We start from the raw sequence: 21,590 nt of genomic DNA, 5'->3' as shown, positions 1-21,590 counted from the left end.
TGTTCACAGCTAGCTGAAAGAGCACGAGATCGTTTGAGAGTGAGACCGCGAGATCATTGAGACCCAGAGCGACCAACGGATCATTGAAAGGCGAGATTGGAGAAAGAACGAGAACTGGAAGAAGAGAATGAGATTGAACAGAGAGCAATGAGACCAGCAGAGAAAGGTGGAGAGATGCTATAGCAAAACTAATAGAATCCAAAATGATGATACACTTCGAGAACACGTTAAAGTTGTTAATGGTGTTTTGACCAAATAAATGGTAACTAAACTTATAGGAATAAGAGTTATTCTAGTTTAAATTTTGTGAGAATGTCTCAATCTAGCGGAAGAACATTTGACTACCCTACGACGATTTTTGTCTAAATCACTGGGAGTATCATTACATTGACATGATTTATAGAGTTCACTTTAAAGTTTCACACTAAATTTGAATGGATATTTGATGCATGTAGTTAAACCAATATAAGTCAAAATTTGAGAAAAACTTGGAAAAGTACCATTGACACCTATTTTTTATGACAATGTAATTTTCAGAATTTGTCTTTTAATTGAAGAAAAATTTCTAAAAAAGTCCTATTCCACTTCATGAACTGTTCATGAACCATGTGATTGATGAATCACATTACAGAGATAACTTATATTTATCTCCTAAACTGACATTATTTTGATGTTGAGCGTCGAGAATAAAGGACGAGACAACAACCATATAATATGTTTGAAGTCAATATAAGCTTAGTTTAGATTAATTATCTGCTTGGAAATGGCAGGGCCTTCAGAACGACGAACTGTAAACTGTCAAGACACGATGGTCAACGAAGAGCAAAAACCTGGCAAAACAAAAACTCGTTTATAGGTTGAGTCCGGAGCTCGCTCTCTTTTAAGACATTCGTGGCTCTACCCCAAGTGTGCAAACAGGTCTGAAAATTGTTCACGTCGTCCCTAGATAAAAACAATCAAATGAACAACACCCAGATTGGAAAATGCATCGTTTCGACCGGAACGTACACCCTTTATAAACCATTCACTTGTCTCATGAAAATCTAACGATGAGAGAGAGGAGAGGAGAATTGAGAGTGGGAATAGAAAAATGAATTCTATGTTTACGAACTGCTGAAGGCGTCGCCTTTTATAGGGCTTCAGCATCCGAACAGACCATTTTAAAAAATAATCACGGACCGTTTTTAAAAATAATCAACGGATCGTTTTGAATATAATCAATGGACTATTTTTAAAAGTAATCCAATGACCGTTTTTTAAAAATAATCAATGGACCGTTTTAAATATAATCAATGGGACCGTTTTGAATATAAATTACACCCAAAAATCCCCCACTTTTGAAATTTAAACAAAACGAGAAGAGAGGAAAGATTTTTCCATCGAGTAGTTTCAGTTTATACAACACTGTGCATAAGCCAAAGGTGTTCTTATGACTTGAATCTTTAACATAGTGTAAGATGAATTCAGAATATCTAGAGTTAACCCTGATTTTTGAAACTTCTTATCAATGCTAACAAGCATCTCACACAGGTGGTGTTTCAGGGTCTTAGTATTGAAAGCCATGCTTTTTAAGGCCTTAGCATGTGAATCCCAGTTTTAGTGAATGCTCTAGAGAGTTTCCTATAAAACTCCATAGGAAGTGGCCCTCAGTCCACATTAAACACAGATGAGTTTAAGCTGGGTACCCACTTATTATCAAGTATAGATCTCATTAAGAACTGGAGTTCACCTTTCTTACGCTTAGAAATCACTGCTCAGACTTTTAAGTCATAGGAATGGAAACTTTGTGGGTTTTTGGTTAGATGACTTCACTATATATTCACCCGTTGATTTGTTATTACCCGTTGAACCTGTTTCTTGGATCTCTAGTTCTACAGGTGGTTTCCACTGTGATTAATTTTTCAGATAGGCATTAAGTCCCATTCCTCTCTGAAGTTTTGAAAACCTTTTTCTCTGGCTAGTCCTTCATCAGTTCCTTTATGTGATCCAACTCTAAACTGTACAGTAGTGAGAAAAACTTCTCTCAATTGGTACTGTGCATACCGACGGTATTTGATTCCTTTTCCTTTGTAGTAAATTCCTAATACTTTGGCAATTGCTGCCCAGATTACTAATCGCAATTGGATCAAATCAAGATTGAGGTACCGGCTTTTCTTTAAGGGAACCTAATAGGCAGACTTTCTAAGCCAGCAACTGGCTTTCTCACTAACCTGTCACTTAGTGCTATCATTTTCTGACTCCATTATAGATTGGGCTTAAAATAAGTCTGTTTTTTGGACTTCAAGAGACAGTTTCGCTAGCTATATTAAAAAAAATAGCACTTGTAGCCTTTGAATCATCCGAAAGATAGTTTTTAATCAGCATTCGCTGAACCCTTCCAGGACAGCTGGGAAACTTTGATAAATGTAATCAGTTTTGGGTTTTCTTTAGTATTCTTCATGACCCTTTCTATAACATCCATGCTCTTTACTAGGTCTGGTTTGTAAAACCTATAAAGTAGTCTACAACATAAGCTATGTCAGGCTAGTCATGACAACGTATCTAAGATTGCCTATGATGCTCGCAACTCAGATGATTAAAACTGTTCAGCCCCAGTTGTTCTTGAACCAACTTTGAAACTAGGCCATAAAGGAAGTACAGCTGGGTTCACTCAAAGTAATTATATTTCTTTAGAATCTTTTCTAATTAGTGAGATGATCTAAAGAAATTCCCCTTTTCAGACCTATTTACTTTTATGCCTAATATTACCACTAGCTCCTCCTAAAGTCTTTCATGTCCGAAGTTCACAACTCAATATTGATTTTAGAGTCATTTATGATGGTGAAAGTTTTGACCCAAAGATCAATAAATCATCTACTATAGACACAAGATAGTGCAAAGGGTTACTATCTAAACTTATGGGTAGATGCATTTGTCCCAGAGTAGGGCTTTTGGAGGAAAAAGCTCAAAGGAACTGGGCTGGAGGTTGAGAAGAAGGCAGAAGGGTCAGACTGTCGGATCAGTCTGAGCCAGTCTAGAAGATTTTGAGATTCCGGACAAACCACGAAAAATTATGAGCTGAAAGTTTAGGGTAAGATTCCTAAGACATTTTAGAATAAGTTTGTAGAAGGAAATATTTCCAAATAAGGTTCAGAACTATGAGTAATCTAAGTTGAAAGTTGAATCTGGATTCTAGGGATGAAAAAGGGACCCGAGGAGCTATTAGAGTGAAAAGTTCCTAAGAATTCGAGGTGAGTGGCTAAAATGTTTTCGAACTAAAACATTTTAAACTAGTTTGATTACAAAAGTTTTACAGAAAGCATGTTTGCAAAAATAATTCTCATGCCTACTAGCTTTATAAAGTGGTTTCCAAGCAAGTTTGAATTATGATTTGAACGCATGCATATTGTTGAAAAACTATTTACATATGTATATGTATTGATTTTATCCAGCATGCGTTACCATCTTTAAAGTCATGTTGTATATGTGTTATACTATACATACTTTAAAGAGAAAAGTTGTTTATAATTAGTTTTGGTAAAATGCGATGCCGAAGTACAAGGAGAAGGCATCCACCCAACTAGATACTGAAGTACAAGGAGAAGGTATCTATTGGTACTGAAGTACATTTGAGAAGGTACCAAGCCAACAGGATACTGAAGTACGTTGGAGAAGGTATCTTAGTAGCTAGATACCAAAGTACAAAAAGAAGGTATCTATTGGTACTGAAGTACGTTTGAGAAGGTACCAAGCCAACGGGATACTGAAGTACGTTGGAGAAGGTATCCTAGTAGCTCGATACTGAAGTACAAAGAGAAGGTATCTGAGCAGTAGTACTTAATGTGGTTACAGGTGAATAAAGTCAGAGATTGAGCAAAAGGGTTCTCTTTGGACTAATAGTTGGTGTTGGGATTATTTTACAAGTTATACAGTTTTTTGATTTGAGAAATGATTTTACTGTTTTAAGTTTAAAACAGTTTTATATACATTAATCTTGGAAATTGTTTATGCTGCATTAAATTATATTTCAGATAAAACTATTTTTTGAAATTATGCATGAAAATTTACTATGTTTCTCGGTCACTCACTGGGCGTAAGCTCATTCCGTTTTCAAATGTTTTTGTTTTTCCCCTCTTAGCCTAGAGAAGGGCGTGCTGCAGCAGTTAGTGAAGTGTACCCACAGTTAACGAATATTGATTAACTTGGTTAATGAATTTAGCCAATTAATCTCATATCGTTGGAACTTCTGATCTACAGGTCCACCAGGTCCCTTGTTAGCTCACTAGAGGATATTTAAGAGGGATGATTTGAATTGTTCAAATTAATTCGAGGAAAATATATATTAATGTGATTAATATATAATTGATTATGGATACGATTTATAATTCAAATTAATTTGGAAAGTAATCTTTGGATAAGATTCAATTAATTAATTTAAGAGAATTAGATTCACAAAGAGTTAATTAACAGAGAGGTATTTCACATATACATACGATATTTATGATAATTAAATATATATATATATATATATACACATTAAAGTGTCAGCCTAAAGGAAAATTTTGCACAATAACACTTGCATGTTGTATATTGTGGGTGTCAGTGTGTCAGTGTATCCCAAAGGGACCATATGGCAATCTTTATATAGAGGAGGGTCAAGCTCTTTTCCTAATCCTTTTTCCATTTCCTCTTTTCACAATTAATTAATTAAATAATATTTATTTAATTAATTAGCTCAATTAATTAAATAACACTTATTTAATTAATTAGCACAATTAAATAACACTAGTTTACACATTAGTTAAATGACTATTTATACATTAAATCCAATTTAATGTGTGTGTATATATATATATATATAATTATCATAAACATCGTATGTATATGTGAAATACCTCTCTGTTAATTAACTCTTTGTGAATCTAATTCTCTTAAATTAATTAATTGAATATTATCCAAATATTACTTTCCAAATTAATTTGAATTATAAATCGTATCCATAATCAATTATATATTAATCACATTAATATATATTTTCCTCGAATTAATTTGAACAATTCAAATCATCCCTCTTAAATATCCTCTAGTGAGCTAACAAGAGACCTGTAGAACCTGTAGATCAAAAGTTCCAACGATATGAGATTAATTAGCTAAATTCATTAACCAAGTTAATCAATATTCGTTAACTGTGGGTACACTTCACTAAAGACCCGCATCTGCCCTTTTTTCACTATAGATATATTTTCGTGTCCACGGATATAGATCAATAATAGTAAGTTAGTCCTTCACGAGTGTTTGTAACTCCAATTGGATCAAAATACCGTTTTACCCTTGAGTTACCTCTGACTTCTTGAGTACCAGTGCTCCTCTAATAAACAACATGTTTATGGTCCAACCAATAAACAGAAACCCCTCTCAGGCCAATGAGAGGATAGGATCCTTTATTCAAGTCCTAGAGACACCACTTAAGGGAACACTCATCTACTTACCCTTAAGGTAGGAAGAAGTGAATTCCATCTTATATTATTATGTTGCCAGCTCCCCCACTCGGCCTTGTCCCCAAAATGGTAGGCATATTGGATCAGCGAAATGACCCCCCCACCCATAAATCAAAAGACAATCCCTCGTGAACAGGAGTTCATAATATATACAGGAGTAAGACTAAGTTGCCTAGGTTATTCTATTGAAATAGGAACCTAACTAGTTAATGGTATTACATCTAGTAGTTACTATTTTGCGATCCAGTCTTATGTAAACTCATTGCATAGGATACCAAACGCGCATATCAACTACATGAATACGTTAGATCATTGCATTTGTATTAAATATAAAGTGGGTCGTATCCATAGTGTTACCAAAATAAGGTACCTAGCCTTATCCCTATATTATAGACCCTTTAGGTTGTATCTTGAACATTGATCCCTGTATGTCTTCGCATACAGTTCAAGACTCATAAGGTAGTTGATGCGTTATTTTATTGAATGGAAAAAAAGTGGGATGCTGTATTTCCAGGATTGGATTTCATATTCGAATGAACCCCGTAATCGTAAGAAAGTAGGTTTTTTAGCTATGGTCCTAGCAAAAGAAAATTTTGGATAGGATAGTATCTGATCTTATCCCCAAGCGATGCGACATTCTGACGTTACGGCAGGGCAACGGTTCGCACTCAAGTTTCCCCAGCAGAATTCAAGTGTTAATTCCTCTGAGTTTCTTTGTAAGTCCAGGGTCGAACACAGGGGCTTGTGAAAATAGTTACGTTGGTAATGTTGTGAAAACTTTGTGGTGACCGAGTAAATAAATAAAGTGTGGGTGTGTTGTTGCGTTGATGAAAAAAAAGAAGTAAATAAAGGCGGCGGATTTGAGAAAGATAGTTGCATTGATAGACGCAATGAGTATACAATGAACGGGTTGAGAAGGTCTTTTAGCTAGCGTTACTCAGGAATGCGTCAAACCTTGCGATCATGTACAACCATGTACAGCAAGTTATTTCCCAATGTAAATGCGATGCTCCTAAGTCTAGGACTCATATGTTGAATGCAAAATATCCATAAAGCTTATCCCTAAGTCTCTACTCTTGTCCTAGCCATTGATGCAAAATGCATGAAAGCAAGGTGACCGTATACAATCATACCTTATTGCTAAGATGCATGCGATACATTAATAACAAATAGTGCTCATTACTAAGCGTCTATCTCCCATTTATGCGTTCTAATCTGGTTCTTCCAAACCTAGATTCTGACCTGACCTTTCTAAGTCTCGATCCTATCCTTAGACTACCCTCCCGAGTATCTCTAATAGACGAATGAAACACATATAAACAAGATAATCACAAAGATGAAGATACCCTCATTATGCTAGCTAACTACTTCTCAACCCATTCAACTAATTTAGCTACTCATGCTTAAATAATAGAGAGTGAACAGATATAGAGAAAGACATTCCATTATTATAACTGAGTTGAGTACAAAATGATAATGGAAAATAAAGATAGAGAGCCTGGTAGCAATTCCTTGTTGACTGAGGCTTTTTAGACTGAATCTCTATTCTGATCTACAAATGTTCCCACTTCCGTAGGCGTCGGCCCTCTCTCTGTTTTGGAGCTTCTGGTGCTTTCTCAAGCTTGCCAAAACAATCTATCAGCACACTTTCTTCCTCGCGTCCACCTTAAAATGGAAGAAACTATGGATAGAGGTGTGAACTTGTAAAGTGATGAAGTAATCGAATGCTTAACCCCTTCTCAGAAGAATGCACTTGGTATTTATAGAGTTTCCATGGTGAAAGGCGGTTTCTCTCTCCCGGTTGTGCAAATGGGACAACTTTAATTCCTAACTGATGCGCCAGATAATTTTCACCGATAAAACTAAATGTACTTTGTGACTGTTATCGGCTGTCAACATAATTTGGATCCGACTGTCGTCAGCTTTCTGTCCCATCGATCTTAATTATCCTTTCACCCAGATGCGCCCACCATGTTGCGCCGACCAAGTTGCGGTGATTCTTCTTGGGCGAATGTTTGCGAGCATGATCAACGCAAAGTCTTGCGGTGAAGTTGCGCTCGACCAGTGTATTCCTATGATCGCAATCTCTGCATTGCGTTAACGCATATTCTGCACAAAAATATAAAGATCAACTGCTCTAATACGTTGGACACATGCGACCGCAATATTATAGAATTTATGCTTAATGGACGCAATTTAACATATTTCATCAATGCAATCCAACATTATTTAAGAACTTAGTATTATGATAACGTGTATTTCTGCCCATTATCAGTAGTCTTGGATGTTAGTAAAGGATCTTATATTTAAGAGTTCCATGAGCGCGTTTGGATCGCTTTGATCTCACAATGATCGAAATACGGCAATATACATTCAACACATATAGGTATGCAAACAAAACTTAATTAATGGCATGCTAAGACAAAGATAAATAACAAGGGAAAAAGTATCATACCAGTTGAAGATAATCTTCAATCTTCGACACTCACAGCAGCGGAAAACCTCTACACGATCTACCAACGCCCAACGGAAGTGTCGATTGCAGCAACACGAACATCCGTGAACATGAACACCGTGGGGACGGCACCACCATTAAAGAGACCCGGGTATTTTCGGAGTGAAAACCCAAAGGGTGGTCTTTAGTGAATTTGGTAGAGGACGGAGGAAACACGAATCGTGTAGGCGATAAGCAAGTGGGAGGAAAAAAACGCTATCGCATAGTAGATTGCCTATCGTTTAGGAGAAGCTACACAATTGTGTAGGTTTTACTAAACAATTGTTTAAGAAAAGGTAAACGATCGTTTAGCTAAATCGGCACACTATATGATCGTTTAGAGAAGCTATGCGTTCATGTAGGCGACAGTGTGCGATCATTTAACGCAAGGTGGACAATCGTTTAGGCGAAGAAGAACTATCGTATAGTCTCTCAATTTTCTTAAGCGATCGCTTAGAATGTTCACCAACGTGCACTCTCGAAATCCTTTGGGCCATCGACCAAAATGAAAACTATTTTCATTTTAACTCATCAGTTACAATAACCGACGTTGCCTCACTAACCCACATTCGAACATGAATTTTGGATTAATTATCATATAATTAATTAATTAATATAATCATATTATATTTTTACCCTATAGTTTGATATCACATATCTACTATAGTATTTTCTCCTCTAGTTGATATAAATCATATTTATATCTAATTTCCTCCAAAAAAAAAATGTATCTCATACATTTAGCCAATTATATCATATATAATTAACCAGTCCAATTATATCATATATAATCAAACTTCCTCTTGTTAATTTGAACATTTAAAATTAACCCAAATACTGGTTCTCGATTTTATCCAAGCTACCAGGGGACCTAATGGACTTGTGGCTCAAAGCTCCAATGGTACGTAAATAGCTAACTAAACTCTTTAGCCACGAGATCCACCATCTGTTAACTTTCAAGCATTCCACTAAAGACCAACAGCTGAACTCTTCTTACCACAGATATATTTCTATGTCCATTGATATAACCAATCATGAGTACAATGACCCTTCATAGATGCTCATAAGTACAACTGGGCCAAATTACCATTTGCCCCTGTAGTTACATCTCACTCCTTAAAGTACCATTGATTCCTCTAATGAAAATTACAACATAGTCCAAACTATGTGTGAACACCTCTCGAGCCAAGAGAAGTGTGGCGCCACATCGTTCAAAGTCCCGGAATCAACCCTTAAGGGAGCTATATTATCTACTTACTTCTATCTCGGGGAAGGAGTGAATTCATCTTGTGTAGCTGAGTTCCCTGCTCCCAAATCAGACGAATTCCCAAAATGGTAGGTTTGAATCAGTGACCTGGCCACTCACACCCTAACAAATCAAAGGACCGCTCTCAAATGGCAGGAGTTCCAACTCACTTAGGATTGAGGTCATGTTACCTATGGTCATCCTACTGAAGTGAAGTCTATGTCATGAACCAGTGTTATATAACGAGACGTTAAACACTTCGTGGTCAGGTCTTATACAAACTCTTTGTATAAGACGCCCCGCTCGCATGTCCCCAACATGAATGATCAGAATCAGACCATCTATGACAAGTCACAACACTTGTGACCATTCCACAAAGCGGGCCGCATCCGTAGCATTACCTAGGATAAGGTTTTCCTCCTATATCCATATACTACAGACCATTTTGGTTATCACTCAAGACATGATCCACTTGTATGTCACCACATACATGCTTGAGTCACATACAGATAACTAGAGATTTTACGTTTATTGGTTTGTGGTAAAGCAAATAAAACAAGTAAATGAGCAAAAATACAAGATGTAAAGTAAATATCATATATTAACAACACAAGCGTTCGTACAAACTGTTTACAAACTACAGGACACGAGACTTTAGGGCATCAAACCCAACAGTTAGTCTATTGGATTTAGGATTATTAAGACAAAATCGACAAACAACACAAACAACAACATTTATTGAATTAACATGTATAACTCTTTATTGATGACAGTCAATTAATAACACTTACTCTCTATAAGTTTTAGGGTATAAAACCCAACAATCATTAGTTCTAACATAGTTGAATTATTATGTACCGAGACCATCTGAAGGAATATCACACGACAACCTTATCACAGTACCATATGATTATCTAAACGACGATGACATACAAATTGGTCAAATTTTCTTCTACAAGTATGATTTGTCAATCAAATTTTCAATTCTTTCAATAAGAATAATTCTAATTATCGTGTAAAGAATTCAACAAAGACATTATTAGTTGTTCAGTGTGTAGATGAGGACCGTAATTGGAGAATTTGTGCAAAGAAATTGAAAGAAAGTGATTGTTTTAAGGTGACAAAATACCCAAGTGAACATACATCCGCACTTGAAATTAAGAGCTATAATCATCGATAGGATAGGAGTGGTTATTGGACACTTAATTAAGTCCAAATATGAACAAATTGGTTAGACATATTGTCTAAGAAATATAATTCAAGACATTTTGTGAGATTGTGGAGTAAATATAAGTTATGAATGGGCTTATCACGCAAAAAAGTATGCATTGGTATACATAATAAGGTTGCCAAAAGGATTGTATGTCGTTGTCAATGCACATGGTGAAACATTATTAAAGCTTACAAATCTAGATACCATATTTGAACTGGAAATGGAAGAACAATATTTTAGTATGTCTTCATGGCATTGGGACCTTGAATTTGAGGATTCTTGAACTGCATTTGTCTTGTGATCGTAGTGGATGACACCCACTTGCACGAGAAATACAAGGGTATGTTGTTAATAGAGATGTGCATTGATGGTAATAACGATATATACCTTATTGAATTTGGTATTGTGGATGGGGAGGACAATGCATCTTGGAACAGATTTATGACAAACCAAAAAGTAGCGATCGGTGAAGTTGTAGGATTGGTCGTAACATCAAATCGTTACAAGTCCATTGGGAAGCTTGTAGATGTATTCCCTAATTGCATTTCATGCACTATGCATATACCATATTAGGAATGATCTAATGACTAATTTAAAAAATGAAGCGATCATTCCATTCTTTATCCTGTAGCCAAAAAATTTCTTAATTTGAAATCTCTTAGCTAGTCTCCAATAGTTCATGGAGTGGCAAGCTATTTAGAAGAAATCGGGTTACAATAGTGGGCAAGAGTGTATCAAGTTAACTGTAGGTATGAAAAACACATTCCGTAATGTAATGACTTATTAAACACAATAAACAAACCAAAACAATTTGTTACTTACATTCCGAGGTTGAATCGCATTCCTCTCCAACTAATTTCAAGATGGAGCTTGAGAACAAGTTCACCTAAGAATGCGTGCAATGGCAGTTTTTCTCACCTTTGTAGCTATGAACGTACTAGGCATCGATAATATCTTATGAGCCCATACCTACATTAACATAAGTAATCCAGTTATAAAAATAATTTAATAGGTAAGGAACACATGTGTACAAATAATTCATATATGGAATGCATGCTTGAAACTCTTAATAACATAAAAAGAGATGTGTTTAAGGTTTGTGTGCATCTTCAACTCATGTGCTTCCCCTTTCCCGCTCAATGACTTGTAAGACTTTCCAATGTCCATTTACATATGGCGAACAACCAATAGTTGTGAGCCAAGACCTCAGTGTCATCAACAATCATGAAGACCTCTAAGTCAAATTGAGTTTTCTTGTCTTTTTTCATCAGTCCCATTTCAATGTACTACGCCAAAGCAATCTTTACAGCATCTTCATCGTCATCAAACTGGTGGTTAGAAAATGCATTCTTCACCTCTTTGCAAGACTTCTCCTTTTCCTTTTCATTCCTCTGCCTATCCAAATAGAAGGTATTGTAGCTTCTTCGGGTCGGTATCCCTCGTTATTCTCACATTAGTTGGTCATAAACCAGTGATCAAATTGAAGTCTTCTTGTGTAAATGTTACCTTTTTTCTCAAAACATTGAAGCTTATTATATCTTTAGCCTCAACTCTTAATTCTCTAAATAGGAAGTGATGGACTAACTGCCCACTAAATACAAGGTCCACATCTAGTAATGGACCAAAGGTATTTTCTAAACATAGTCATTTGGCTCTTCGTCAGTTTATTCTTAATGAGGTCATTGGTTGTGCCAATGTGGGCCAAGAAGGACACATTCGTCGAGAAGTATTTTTCAATAGGGATACGTGTCATCTTAGTAAAATTGCAAACAAACAAACAAGCAAATTATCAGTAATCAACAAAAAACAAAAACAAAAAAAAAAAAAGAAGAAAAAAGAGCAGTATATATAAGTGATCACTGACCATAGGGTAGGCGATCATTGGGTATATGGCAGGCGATCACTAATTATATGGGAAGGGATCATTGAGCATAGATAATCAATTGCCATGTATTTGGATTGTGATCGTTGAGCCTAGGGTAAACGATCGTTGAGTGTAGAGAAAGTGATCGCTTGGTATAAGGTAAGCAATTGTTGAGTATATATATTCTTAAAGATCAATAACCATACTCCACAATCATATATTCTCTAGTACTCCACAATCATATATTCTCTAGTAATTAGTGATCAAAACCCTGTACTCATTGATTCTAACCCTTGTTCTAAACGATATCAACCCTTATACTAAACGATCCTAACTCGAGTTCTATGTGATATCAAACCTTATACTAAGTGATCCTAACCCTAGTTCTATGTGATATCAACCCTTGTACTCAACGATCCTAACCCTAATTCTATGCGATATAAGCAATCAATCCTTATACTCAGTGACGACGAAGCATATACACTAAAACATATATTTAATTCATATAACACAACAAAAATGTATGAATATTCAGAAAGCAAAATGAAACATATGAATATCGTACAATATATAATGCTCATGAAACTATGGATATGCCTTTGAGACAAATATTAATGGAGGAATGGGAAAAATTATCAGTGAACAATCGAAATGCTACAACGGTGGCAACTATCACAAGCTGTGAGAATGAGACAGGAGATGAGAGGAAATGTTTTGAGTGAAAGAGAACTAATAAGTGCGCAATGGAACGCTTGAGTTAAAAGAGAAGTAAAGGAATTTTAAGTTGAGGGCAAAATAGGTCTTTCACATCTAAAAAGGGTAAAAAGATATATGTTAAAAAAAAGTCAATTACATAGAAGTTTTTGGATTTTGGGTCCACTAAACCAAAAAGACAAGACCAACAATTATAGTAAAAAAAAATATATTGTGACGTTCCTTATTTCGTTGCATATATTTACTGTAGGGATAAAAGCCCCAACGCAGGGGAAGAACTAAGAATTAACTCGTAATTAATTTTAGAATTCAAAATACTCGTATACTGGCAAAACGTACAAAATATGAACAGAGAACTAAACTTCTCAACCTACTATATAATTCAAGTTAAACATGTTTTATCTTTTGGTGATTTAATCATACATAGAATAAAATGTCATCACTTACTCTCTTTGACGGCTTAAATGAAATTACTAATTCTTCTTGGGCTGGAAATCACGAACCCCTTTGTACTGTGTAGTGACCAAAAAAAAAAAAAAAAATATATTGAGCATCACCATTTGAGAACCTTTCTATTCTCTGAGAAAATGAAGCTATTGGTTTGTGGGAACCAATTTCACATTTTTAGGATTCAAAATCACAAGGATGGTATGATATTTCTGAGAGAATTCTAGAGCCCTTCTTTCTCAAATAAACATTTCCTTATATATATTCACCTTTATCGGTATACCAGGCGTGAGAGGTTATTGAAGAAAGAGTAGTAAACGTGGGCAGTGCTCCACATCTTTTATAACTCCCACGTATATGAATTATTTTTAATTTAAAAAATTAAATCAAATTCAATTTAAATCAATTTAATTTAATTTAATTATTAATTAAATCTAATTCAGATAATAATTTCATTTGAATCCTTAAATGAAAATCTCTCACATAACCTATAGTTTTAATTCAATTAATTAAATCAAATTTAATTAATTCTCTAATGAATTAATTACCAAATCAAATATCACCTATCTAATTTTACCTACGTTTGAATCATATTCAATTATATTTCCCTCACAACCTATAGTTTTAATGTATATCTAATATTCGTTGGTTTTAATTTATTTAATTCGCTCATAAATTAATTTTGAATCATATCCAAAATTAAATTTATAATATAAAGTTCAATTAAAACATAAACTTTATATTATAATATATTACCATACCTTATACTATTTTCCTAAGTGAATTTGAACATTTCAAATTCCATTCAAGACATAATTACCTCAATACCCTTTACGAGCTAGAAGGAGGACCTAATGGACCCACAGATCAGAAGCTCCAATGATACGAGATTAATTGACTAAACTCGTTAGTCAATATTCATTAACTATGGGTACGGTCCATTAAAGACTCACAGTTGCACTCTTCTCATTACAAATATATTTTTGTGTCTATGGATATATACCAATAACAACAAGTTAGTCCTTCAAGTATTCGTAATACCAGCTGGATCAAATTATTGTTTTACCCCTGTGTTACTTCTATGTCCTTAAGTATCAGTGCTCATCTAATAAACAACATGTTTATTATCCAACCATTAAATAGAAACCCCTCTTGGGCTAATGAGAGGGTAGGACTCTTTGTTCAAGTCTTGGAGACACCACTTAAGGGAACACTTATCTACTTACCCTAAAATCAAGAAGTAGTGAAATCCATCTTGTGTTATTATATTCCCAATTCTCCACTTGATCTTGTCCCCAAAATGGTAGGCCTATTGAGTTGACGAACTGACCACTCTCATCCATACAAATCAAAGGACAATTCCTCGTGAACAGGAATCCATAATATACTCGGGACTAAGACTAAGTTGTCTAAGTCATCTAATTGAAATAGAAACCTAACTAGTCAACGAAGTTACATCTGGTGGTTACTATTTCATAATCCAGTCTTATACAAACTCATTGCATAGGATATCCCCACTCACACGTCACCTACACGAACGTGTTGGATCATTGCGTTTGTATCAAATACAAAGTGGGTCGTAGGGGTGTTCATGGGTTGGGTTGGATTGGGTTGAAAGACTTTTTAACCCCAACCCAATTATTCGGGTTATAAATTTTTTCAACCCAAATAACCCTTATTAAAAAAATGAACCCAACCCAGCCCAACCATGAAATATTTGGGTTGGGTTGATTTGAGTTAATCGAGTCATTTATTTAAAATTTTGTTATAAAAAGAAGTAAAACATAAATATTTAAAAATCTAATTTAATTGTTTTCATATATTGAATTAAGATTAACAACTCAATTTCAATTTATATAGTGAAAATTTTCTTTCTAAAGTGTAGAGAAACTATTTTTAAGAGTTGTTGGAGAATAAATTATTAAAAAAAATATTGGAATTAAATAAAATTAAAATCAATATATGTATAAATAATTGTATTATAAGTAATCAAAGAATATATTTTAAAGTTAATAATAAATTCAGGTTGGTTCGGGTTATATTAGGTGAACCCATGAACCAACCCAACCCATAAAATTTTCATTTATTTGAACCCAACCCAACCCAAACTGCACGGGTTGGGTTGAGTTGATCGGTTTTTTCGGGTCATCGAGTTTTTTGAACACCCCTAGTGGATCGTATCTATAGTGTCATCAGGATAAAGTACCCTGTACTATATACCCTTTAGGCTGTATCTTGAACATTGATTCCCGTATGTCTTCATTATATGTTCAAGACTCATAGCACAACCTAGGATGTTAGTTTATTGGATTTAGGGTTATTAAAACAAAACTAATACAATACAATCAATAACTCCTATTGAAATTACATCAATAACCTTTTATTGATGACAGTCAATTATTTACATTTACTATCTATGAGTTTTAGGACATAAAACCTAACATTACTTATTTCTTTCTTTCATTATTAATTTGTACAAATGTTGTTGTTACTTTTTATAGAATAATTGCAAATATAGTAATCAAGCCTAAAGTATTAATAAATATAGCACAATGTAATTTTTTTTTCTTTTGCTGCAAAAGTAACAAAATTTAGATTCAAATCTTGGAATCTATAAGTGATAAACTACTTCGCCAATAAGAGTCTATCAACGATAGAGTCTATCGATGATATATTTTATTATATTTGTAATTTTTTAAAATGTTGTTATACACATAATTAATAAGACCTAAAAATGCTATCCATTGTAATTACCATATTTTTTTATTATTATTGGTTAAGTTATCCAAATTGGTTTTAAATCTTTTTCAAATCGAAAGCTTCAATTTTATATCGCAAGTCTTTTATCTTTTAATTTGATACAAAAGGACTATACACCATAAATTTTCACTGTTGTTGAAGCTTTTAAACTTTAAAGGGAAAAATTAAAGCTAAATGGAGTGTTTTTGAGCTAAATTATAAAAATTATCCTTAAATGTTGTACTTTGTGCTAAAAATGACTTTCAAACATTTTAAAATACCTTAAAATTTAAAAAAAAAAAAGTTAAAAAATATCCCTACCATGGTTAGTATTTTGTTTAAAAAATACTTCTGAATCTTTAAAAAGTTTTGAAAATATCCTTAGACTTTAAAAAAATTAAAAATTCTCTAACTAATACCTCCGTACAAAAATAATTCTAATTTTAAAATTTTAAAAAAAAAAACTAAATGCTTATACCATTAGTATAGCAATCTATTTATTTGAAGTTTTTATGAATTAAAAAAAAAAAACAAATTATATAAATGCCTTCATTTTTAATATAGATCCTCACATTTTTCTCCTATTTATCGAATTCTTACACCAAATTTCTCAACAACTAAAATCATAATCAAGATTTTAGGTTAAAACATAAGATCTCACAAATCTCTCACAAAATTCTAAGATCAAAATCTTCTCTTAAAATATATTAAAACGATAAAGAGTCAAATATATAAAAAATGGATATTAACACACACTCGACTATTAATATGCAAGGATACAACCTTATTAAAACATTTAATTCCTAAGATCCCTTGGTGCTTCCATTATTTTCTTTCTTCTTGTTATAATTTATATACCTTAATTTAAGTGGACAATTTTTTATATAACAAAAATGTCAAATAATTAACAAAAAGAGAATAAGAAAGTATTGAAGAAGAAATGAGAGAAAAAAAGAAGTAAAATAGAGAAGTAAGAGAGTCTTAATGAGGATATTTTTTAATTTTAAAAAAAAATTTAAGAGTATTTTTGAAACTTTTAAAATTTTAGAGGTATTTTTCACATAAAACATTAACAATTTCCATGCAGAATTAATGGTATGAGTATTTTTTTTTTTTTTTTTTAAGTTTAATGATATTTGTGAAACTTTTAAAAGTTCAAGGATATTTTCGTCACAAAATACAAAATTTAGATGTATTTTGTATAACTTAATATTTTTTACATTAAAATTAAAATAGGAGCAAAATCAGAACTAAATAGATTATATAAAATACCTCTAATAAATGCAGTTAATTTCAAGTTTGCCTCCAATGGTTTTTTTAAGTTAAATTTTAATTCTTGTATTTTTAAATGTCAAATTTTAGTCATTTTGTTTTTAATACGTATTAAATCTATCGCTTACTGTTGATTGTTTTTTAGTCAAAATGAAGTACCCAAGCGCGGGATGAGTCATTCTTTCTTTAGGGATTCTACTTTCTGGTGCGGGACTTCCTGTTGATGCAAGGTTTTGCCAAGATGCCAATTCAAATTAAATGTATTGAAAACGATGTTATTGCATGGATCAGAATTCAAAATCCCCCCGTTTTCATCCATTAAATAATATTTAAGTACTTGAAGATTAGTCTTGTTCCTATATAATTCTTATGTATGTGAATACGAATCCATTTTCCTTTTTCTATGACGATCGTCTGGAAGGGACAAAAGAAATATCGCAGTAAGTTCACCCCCAACAAAGCTATACTCCTTTGGAGCCAGTTTTCCAAAGGAGTTACAAATGGATCTGCGGGTTCACCAATCATTGATGGTGGCATGGTGCTAGAACCTTGTTCATACGAGGAGTGAAGCAGCTCTCCAAATAGGGAGAATGAGTTGTTCCATTTCATCTGACCCCCTGAAAATGAGAAATTGCGGTAATAAAGAAAGAGTTTACGAGCTAAGGGGTGCAAGACGATTCTGCGGGGGTAGATGTGAAAAAACGTATAAATAAAAAGGAATACAACAAAAACACGGAAGCGAAGCTTGATTTCGTCCTAAAAAGATATTTTCGTTTTCAATTGAGATGGGATGATTCCATGTTTTTATTACTTATTAGTATTTTTACTATAATTTAGAAAAATATTCGAATATCATACTTTTTTTTCTTTTTATGAAAATTATTATTATTATTATTATTTTGAAATTAAAGGAGAAAATTATTATAATTATTGAACTAACTTGGATAAAAAAAAGTAATTTTGAAAGATAATTTAAGATTATTGAAAATACATAGACTAAAATTTGATATTTAAAAGTAAAAATATTAATGGTAGACAAACTTCAAATTATATGAATCAAAATATTATTTTAACTTTTTTTTTTTATAAGACAAATTTAAAGGGCGGGAAAATTGGAACTTTGATTGAGTAAAATGGAATCGAAATAATTCAAAAAAACAGAAAAACAAAAATCGACGAAACAAAGGTCAAAAGGGACATTTTGTACAATTTAGCTTATTTTAATTTATTCACACTGAATGTTATAAGAATTGTTTATACATTCTCTTTGAAAACAACTCTTTGTTAATTATATTATAAGTGTCGTCATCGATAATCATTTTTCAATGAAGTATTAAAAGTAGTAAGTTTATTAACTCCAAACAAACGTGTTTATTTTTCCATTTTCTTTCAAACAAAACATGTGTTAATTAGTTATAAAAAAGAACGTAATAATTAAATGGGTCCGTCTAAATTGACATAAGAAAAAAAAATATTTTTTTAAAAACTCATTTTTATATAAACACTTTTAATAAAAATTGATTAAAATACATTTGAAAAGCTATTTTGAGTGAGTGTTAAACATTCTAATTATTTTCAAAATAACTACACCTGTTTGGTAACCATTTTGTTTTCTATTTTTGAAAATTAAGCTTATGAATATTACTCTCTCCTTCAAATATCTTCTTTTGTTATCTAATTTTCACCAATGATTTAAAAAACCAAGCAAAAAATTGAGAAGTAAAAAAAAAGTTGCTTTCAAAAAGTTGGTTTTGTTTTTGGAATTTGACTAAAAATTTAACCATCGTACTTAAAAAAGATGCAAATTAAATATACTTAATTTTCAAAAATAAAATGATTGCTAAATTAGGGGTGTTCATGGGTTGGGTTGAAAAACTTTTTAGACCCAACCCAATTGTTTGGGTTGTAAATTTTTTCAACCAAAATAACCCTTGTTAAAAAATGAACTCAACCCAATCCAACCATGGGTTGGGTTGGTTTGGGTTAATTAGATCATTTATTTAAAATTTTGTTCCAAAAAAAAGAAAACGTAAATATGTAAAAATCTAATTTAATTATTTTCATATATTGAATTAAGATTAACAATTCAATTTCAATTCATATAGTGAAAATTTTCTTTCTATAGTACAAAGAAACTACTTTAAGAATTGTTGAAGAATACATTATTAAAAAATATTGAAATTAAATAAAATTAAAATCAATATATTATAAATAATTGTGTTATAAGTAATATATATATATATATATTATATATTTAAATTTAATAATAAATTCGGGTTGGTTTGTGTTATATTAGGTTAACCCATAAACCAGCAAAACCCATAAAATGTTTATTCATTTGAACCCAATCTAATTCAAATGAGTTGATAATCCAACCCTAATGACACGTGTTGATCGAACTTTTTGGATCATCGAATTTTTTGAATATCCCTATACTAAATGGGACCTAATTTTCTAAATTAAATAATTGAAGATGTACTCCAAACACAATTAAAACACATATATCGTACAAAAGCGTTCTTAATTCCACATGATTAGAAGTACAAGTCAAAGACACACAATAATATAGCAAAAGAAAAATAAAAATATTTATTTTCAATAAGACACGCAAAAACAATATTAAAAAAATATATCTAATTTCCCACGTGTCCACATGGCTATTTAGCTTTCAAATTCTGGACCCACATGGTGGGTCCCTCTACTATTGTTAAAATTAAAATGGGTTTCTTTTATTTCTTTGGATCCTTCCTTGCATTGCCTTTGAAATTTCCTTTCGGCTTCGTCTAGCGTCACCTGCAATGCTCTTTCTACTTCGGCAGCTCCCATCTACAAATCTCAAACAAACAAACAACAAAATTTCTTTAAAAAGAAAAAAAAGAGTAAATTATCGAATCTCATAACAATATCGAATCTATATCTAGTAATTATTAGGAGGTATACAGATGTTCGAACATATTCGTCCTAACAATTTATATTTCAAATTACGAAAAATTTTCTCTATTCTTACATGGGTATCAATGGCTAATTGGGCTGAAAATTGAGAGTTGAAGAAAGTGGCATGAATGGCTTTGGAATTTACTCCAACAGTTTTGAGAAAATTGAGAACAGCCAGCATCGAGTTGATCCCACAAGAAGGGTTGGACAATGCTACATTTATTATTGGTGTTGTCCCTTTTTCCTTTTCTTTCTTCTTCCTTGCTATTGCCATCTCCAACTCTAAGTTCCTTCTCTTTAAAGTCTTCTCTAAGGCTTTCATTTCTTGTATTGTTCTCGTCGCGCTTTGAATGATCGAGTTCTTATCATTCTACGAAAAGCAATGACAAAACGTGAATTTGGACTTAACGAAATATGCCGAAATTAGCGAAGAGAGAATAAAAGAAATTAGCTGTCTAAGTTTATGGCATATTTTAGAGTAATTTTGAATTTGATAAATTAAAATTATTCTCAAAACATATGACTTTATACATCATACCTTAGTATTTTTTGGGAGCATGGAGTGAAGTGCCAAATAACTCTGTTTCTGTTTCTCTCTCCTCATCCTCTCGTTCAACATGTGCCGGTGACATTTTTCTCTCTCAAAATCTCCTAGGGAAGTTGGTTCTTTCTTTTCATGCCAATGTTTCCTCCAATACTCAACCATCCTCTTGTTGACATTCCTAGAATTATAGCTGCTGCTGGTGGTGGTGACAGTGGCGGCGGCAGCACTAGTTGTTGGATTGTTTTCTTGTCCCAATCCGGTAGCCGGTCGAGTTAGATATGGTACGAAAGCACTTATCTGTCTCGCGGGAGCGGAGGTGGAGGCGGGGACGGGGACAGAAATGGGAGCGTCGAGCCAAAAGAAATCGTTATGCCAGTATTCCACAGAAAAGCTATCATCCATATCAGGTGGGTGAACAAGTTTTTTTCTTTATTTTTTGCCCTTTTCAAAGTTCAGTTGAGATTTTGCAAGTTCCAATGGCCTGGTGGTAGGAAATGAGGAGAGCAGAGAGGGGGAAATTGGAAATTGTGGGATTGGAATTATTTTGGGTGTATATATATGTTTTGGTTAATAATAATAAATGAGATTATTAAAACACGTGGTCAATGAGATTGTTATGGATTATTTGATTTTGGACTATTGGTTT

At 33.0% G+C, this 21,590-nt stretch overlaps 1 protein-coding gene across 1 annotated transcript; it reads right to left on the bottom strand.

Annotated features, from left to right (window-relative positions):
• Window positions 1–19,986: 19,986 nt before the first annotated feature.
• Window positions 19,987–21,466, bottom strand: LOC120068148 (transcription factor bHLH92). Its single transcript, XM_039019848.1, has 3 exons — window positions 20,939–21,466; window positions 20,474–20,770; window positions 19,987–20,292 (listed from the first exon to the last, which is right to left on the bottom strand). The coding sequence occupies exons 1-3, from the start codon at window positions 21,344–21,346 to the stop codon at window positions 20,128–20,130; spliced, it is 870 nt and encodes a 289-aa protein (XP_038875776.1). The 5' UTR covers window positions 21,347–21,466; the 3' UTR covers window positions 19,987–20,127.
• Between the last annotated feature and the right edge of the window lie 124 nt (window positions 21,467–21,590).

The sequence above is a fragment of the Benincasa hispida genome, chromosome 12 (assembly GCF_009727055.1).
Source record: "Benincasa hispida cultivar B227 chromosome 12, ASM972705v1, whole genome shotgun sequence".
Taxonomy (NCBI): domain Eukaryota; kingdom Viridiplantae; phylum Streptophyta; class Magnoliopsida; order Cucurbitales; family Cucurbitaceae; genus Benincasa; species Benincasa hispida.
This window is presented reverse-complemented; position numbering and strand designations above follow the sequence as displayed.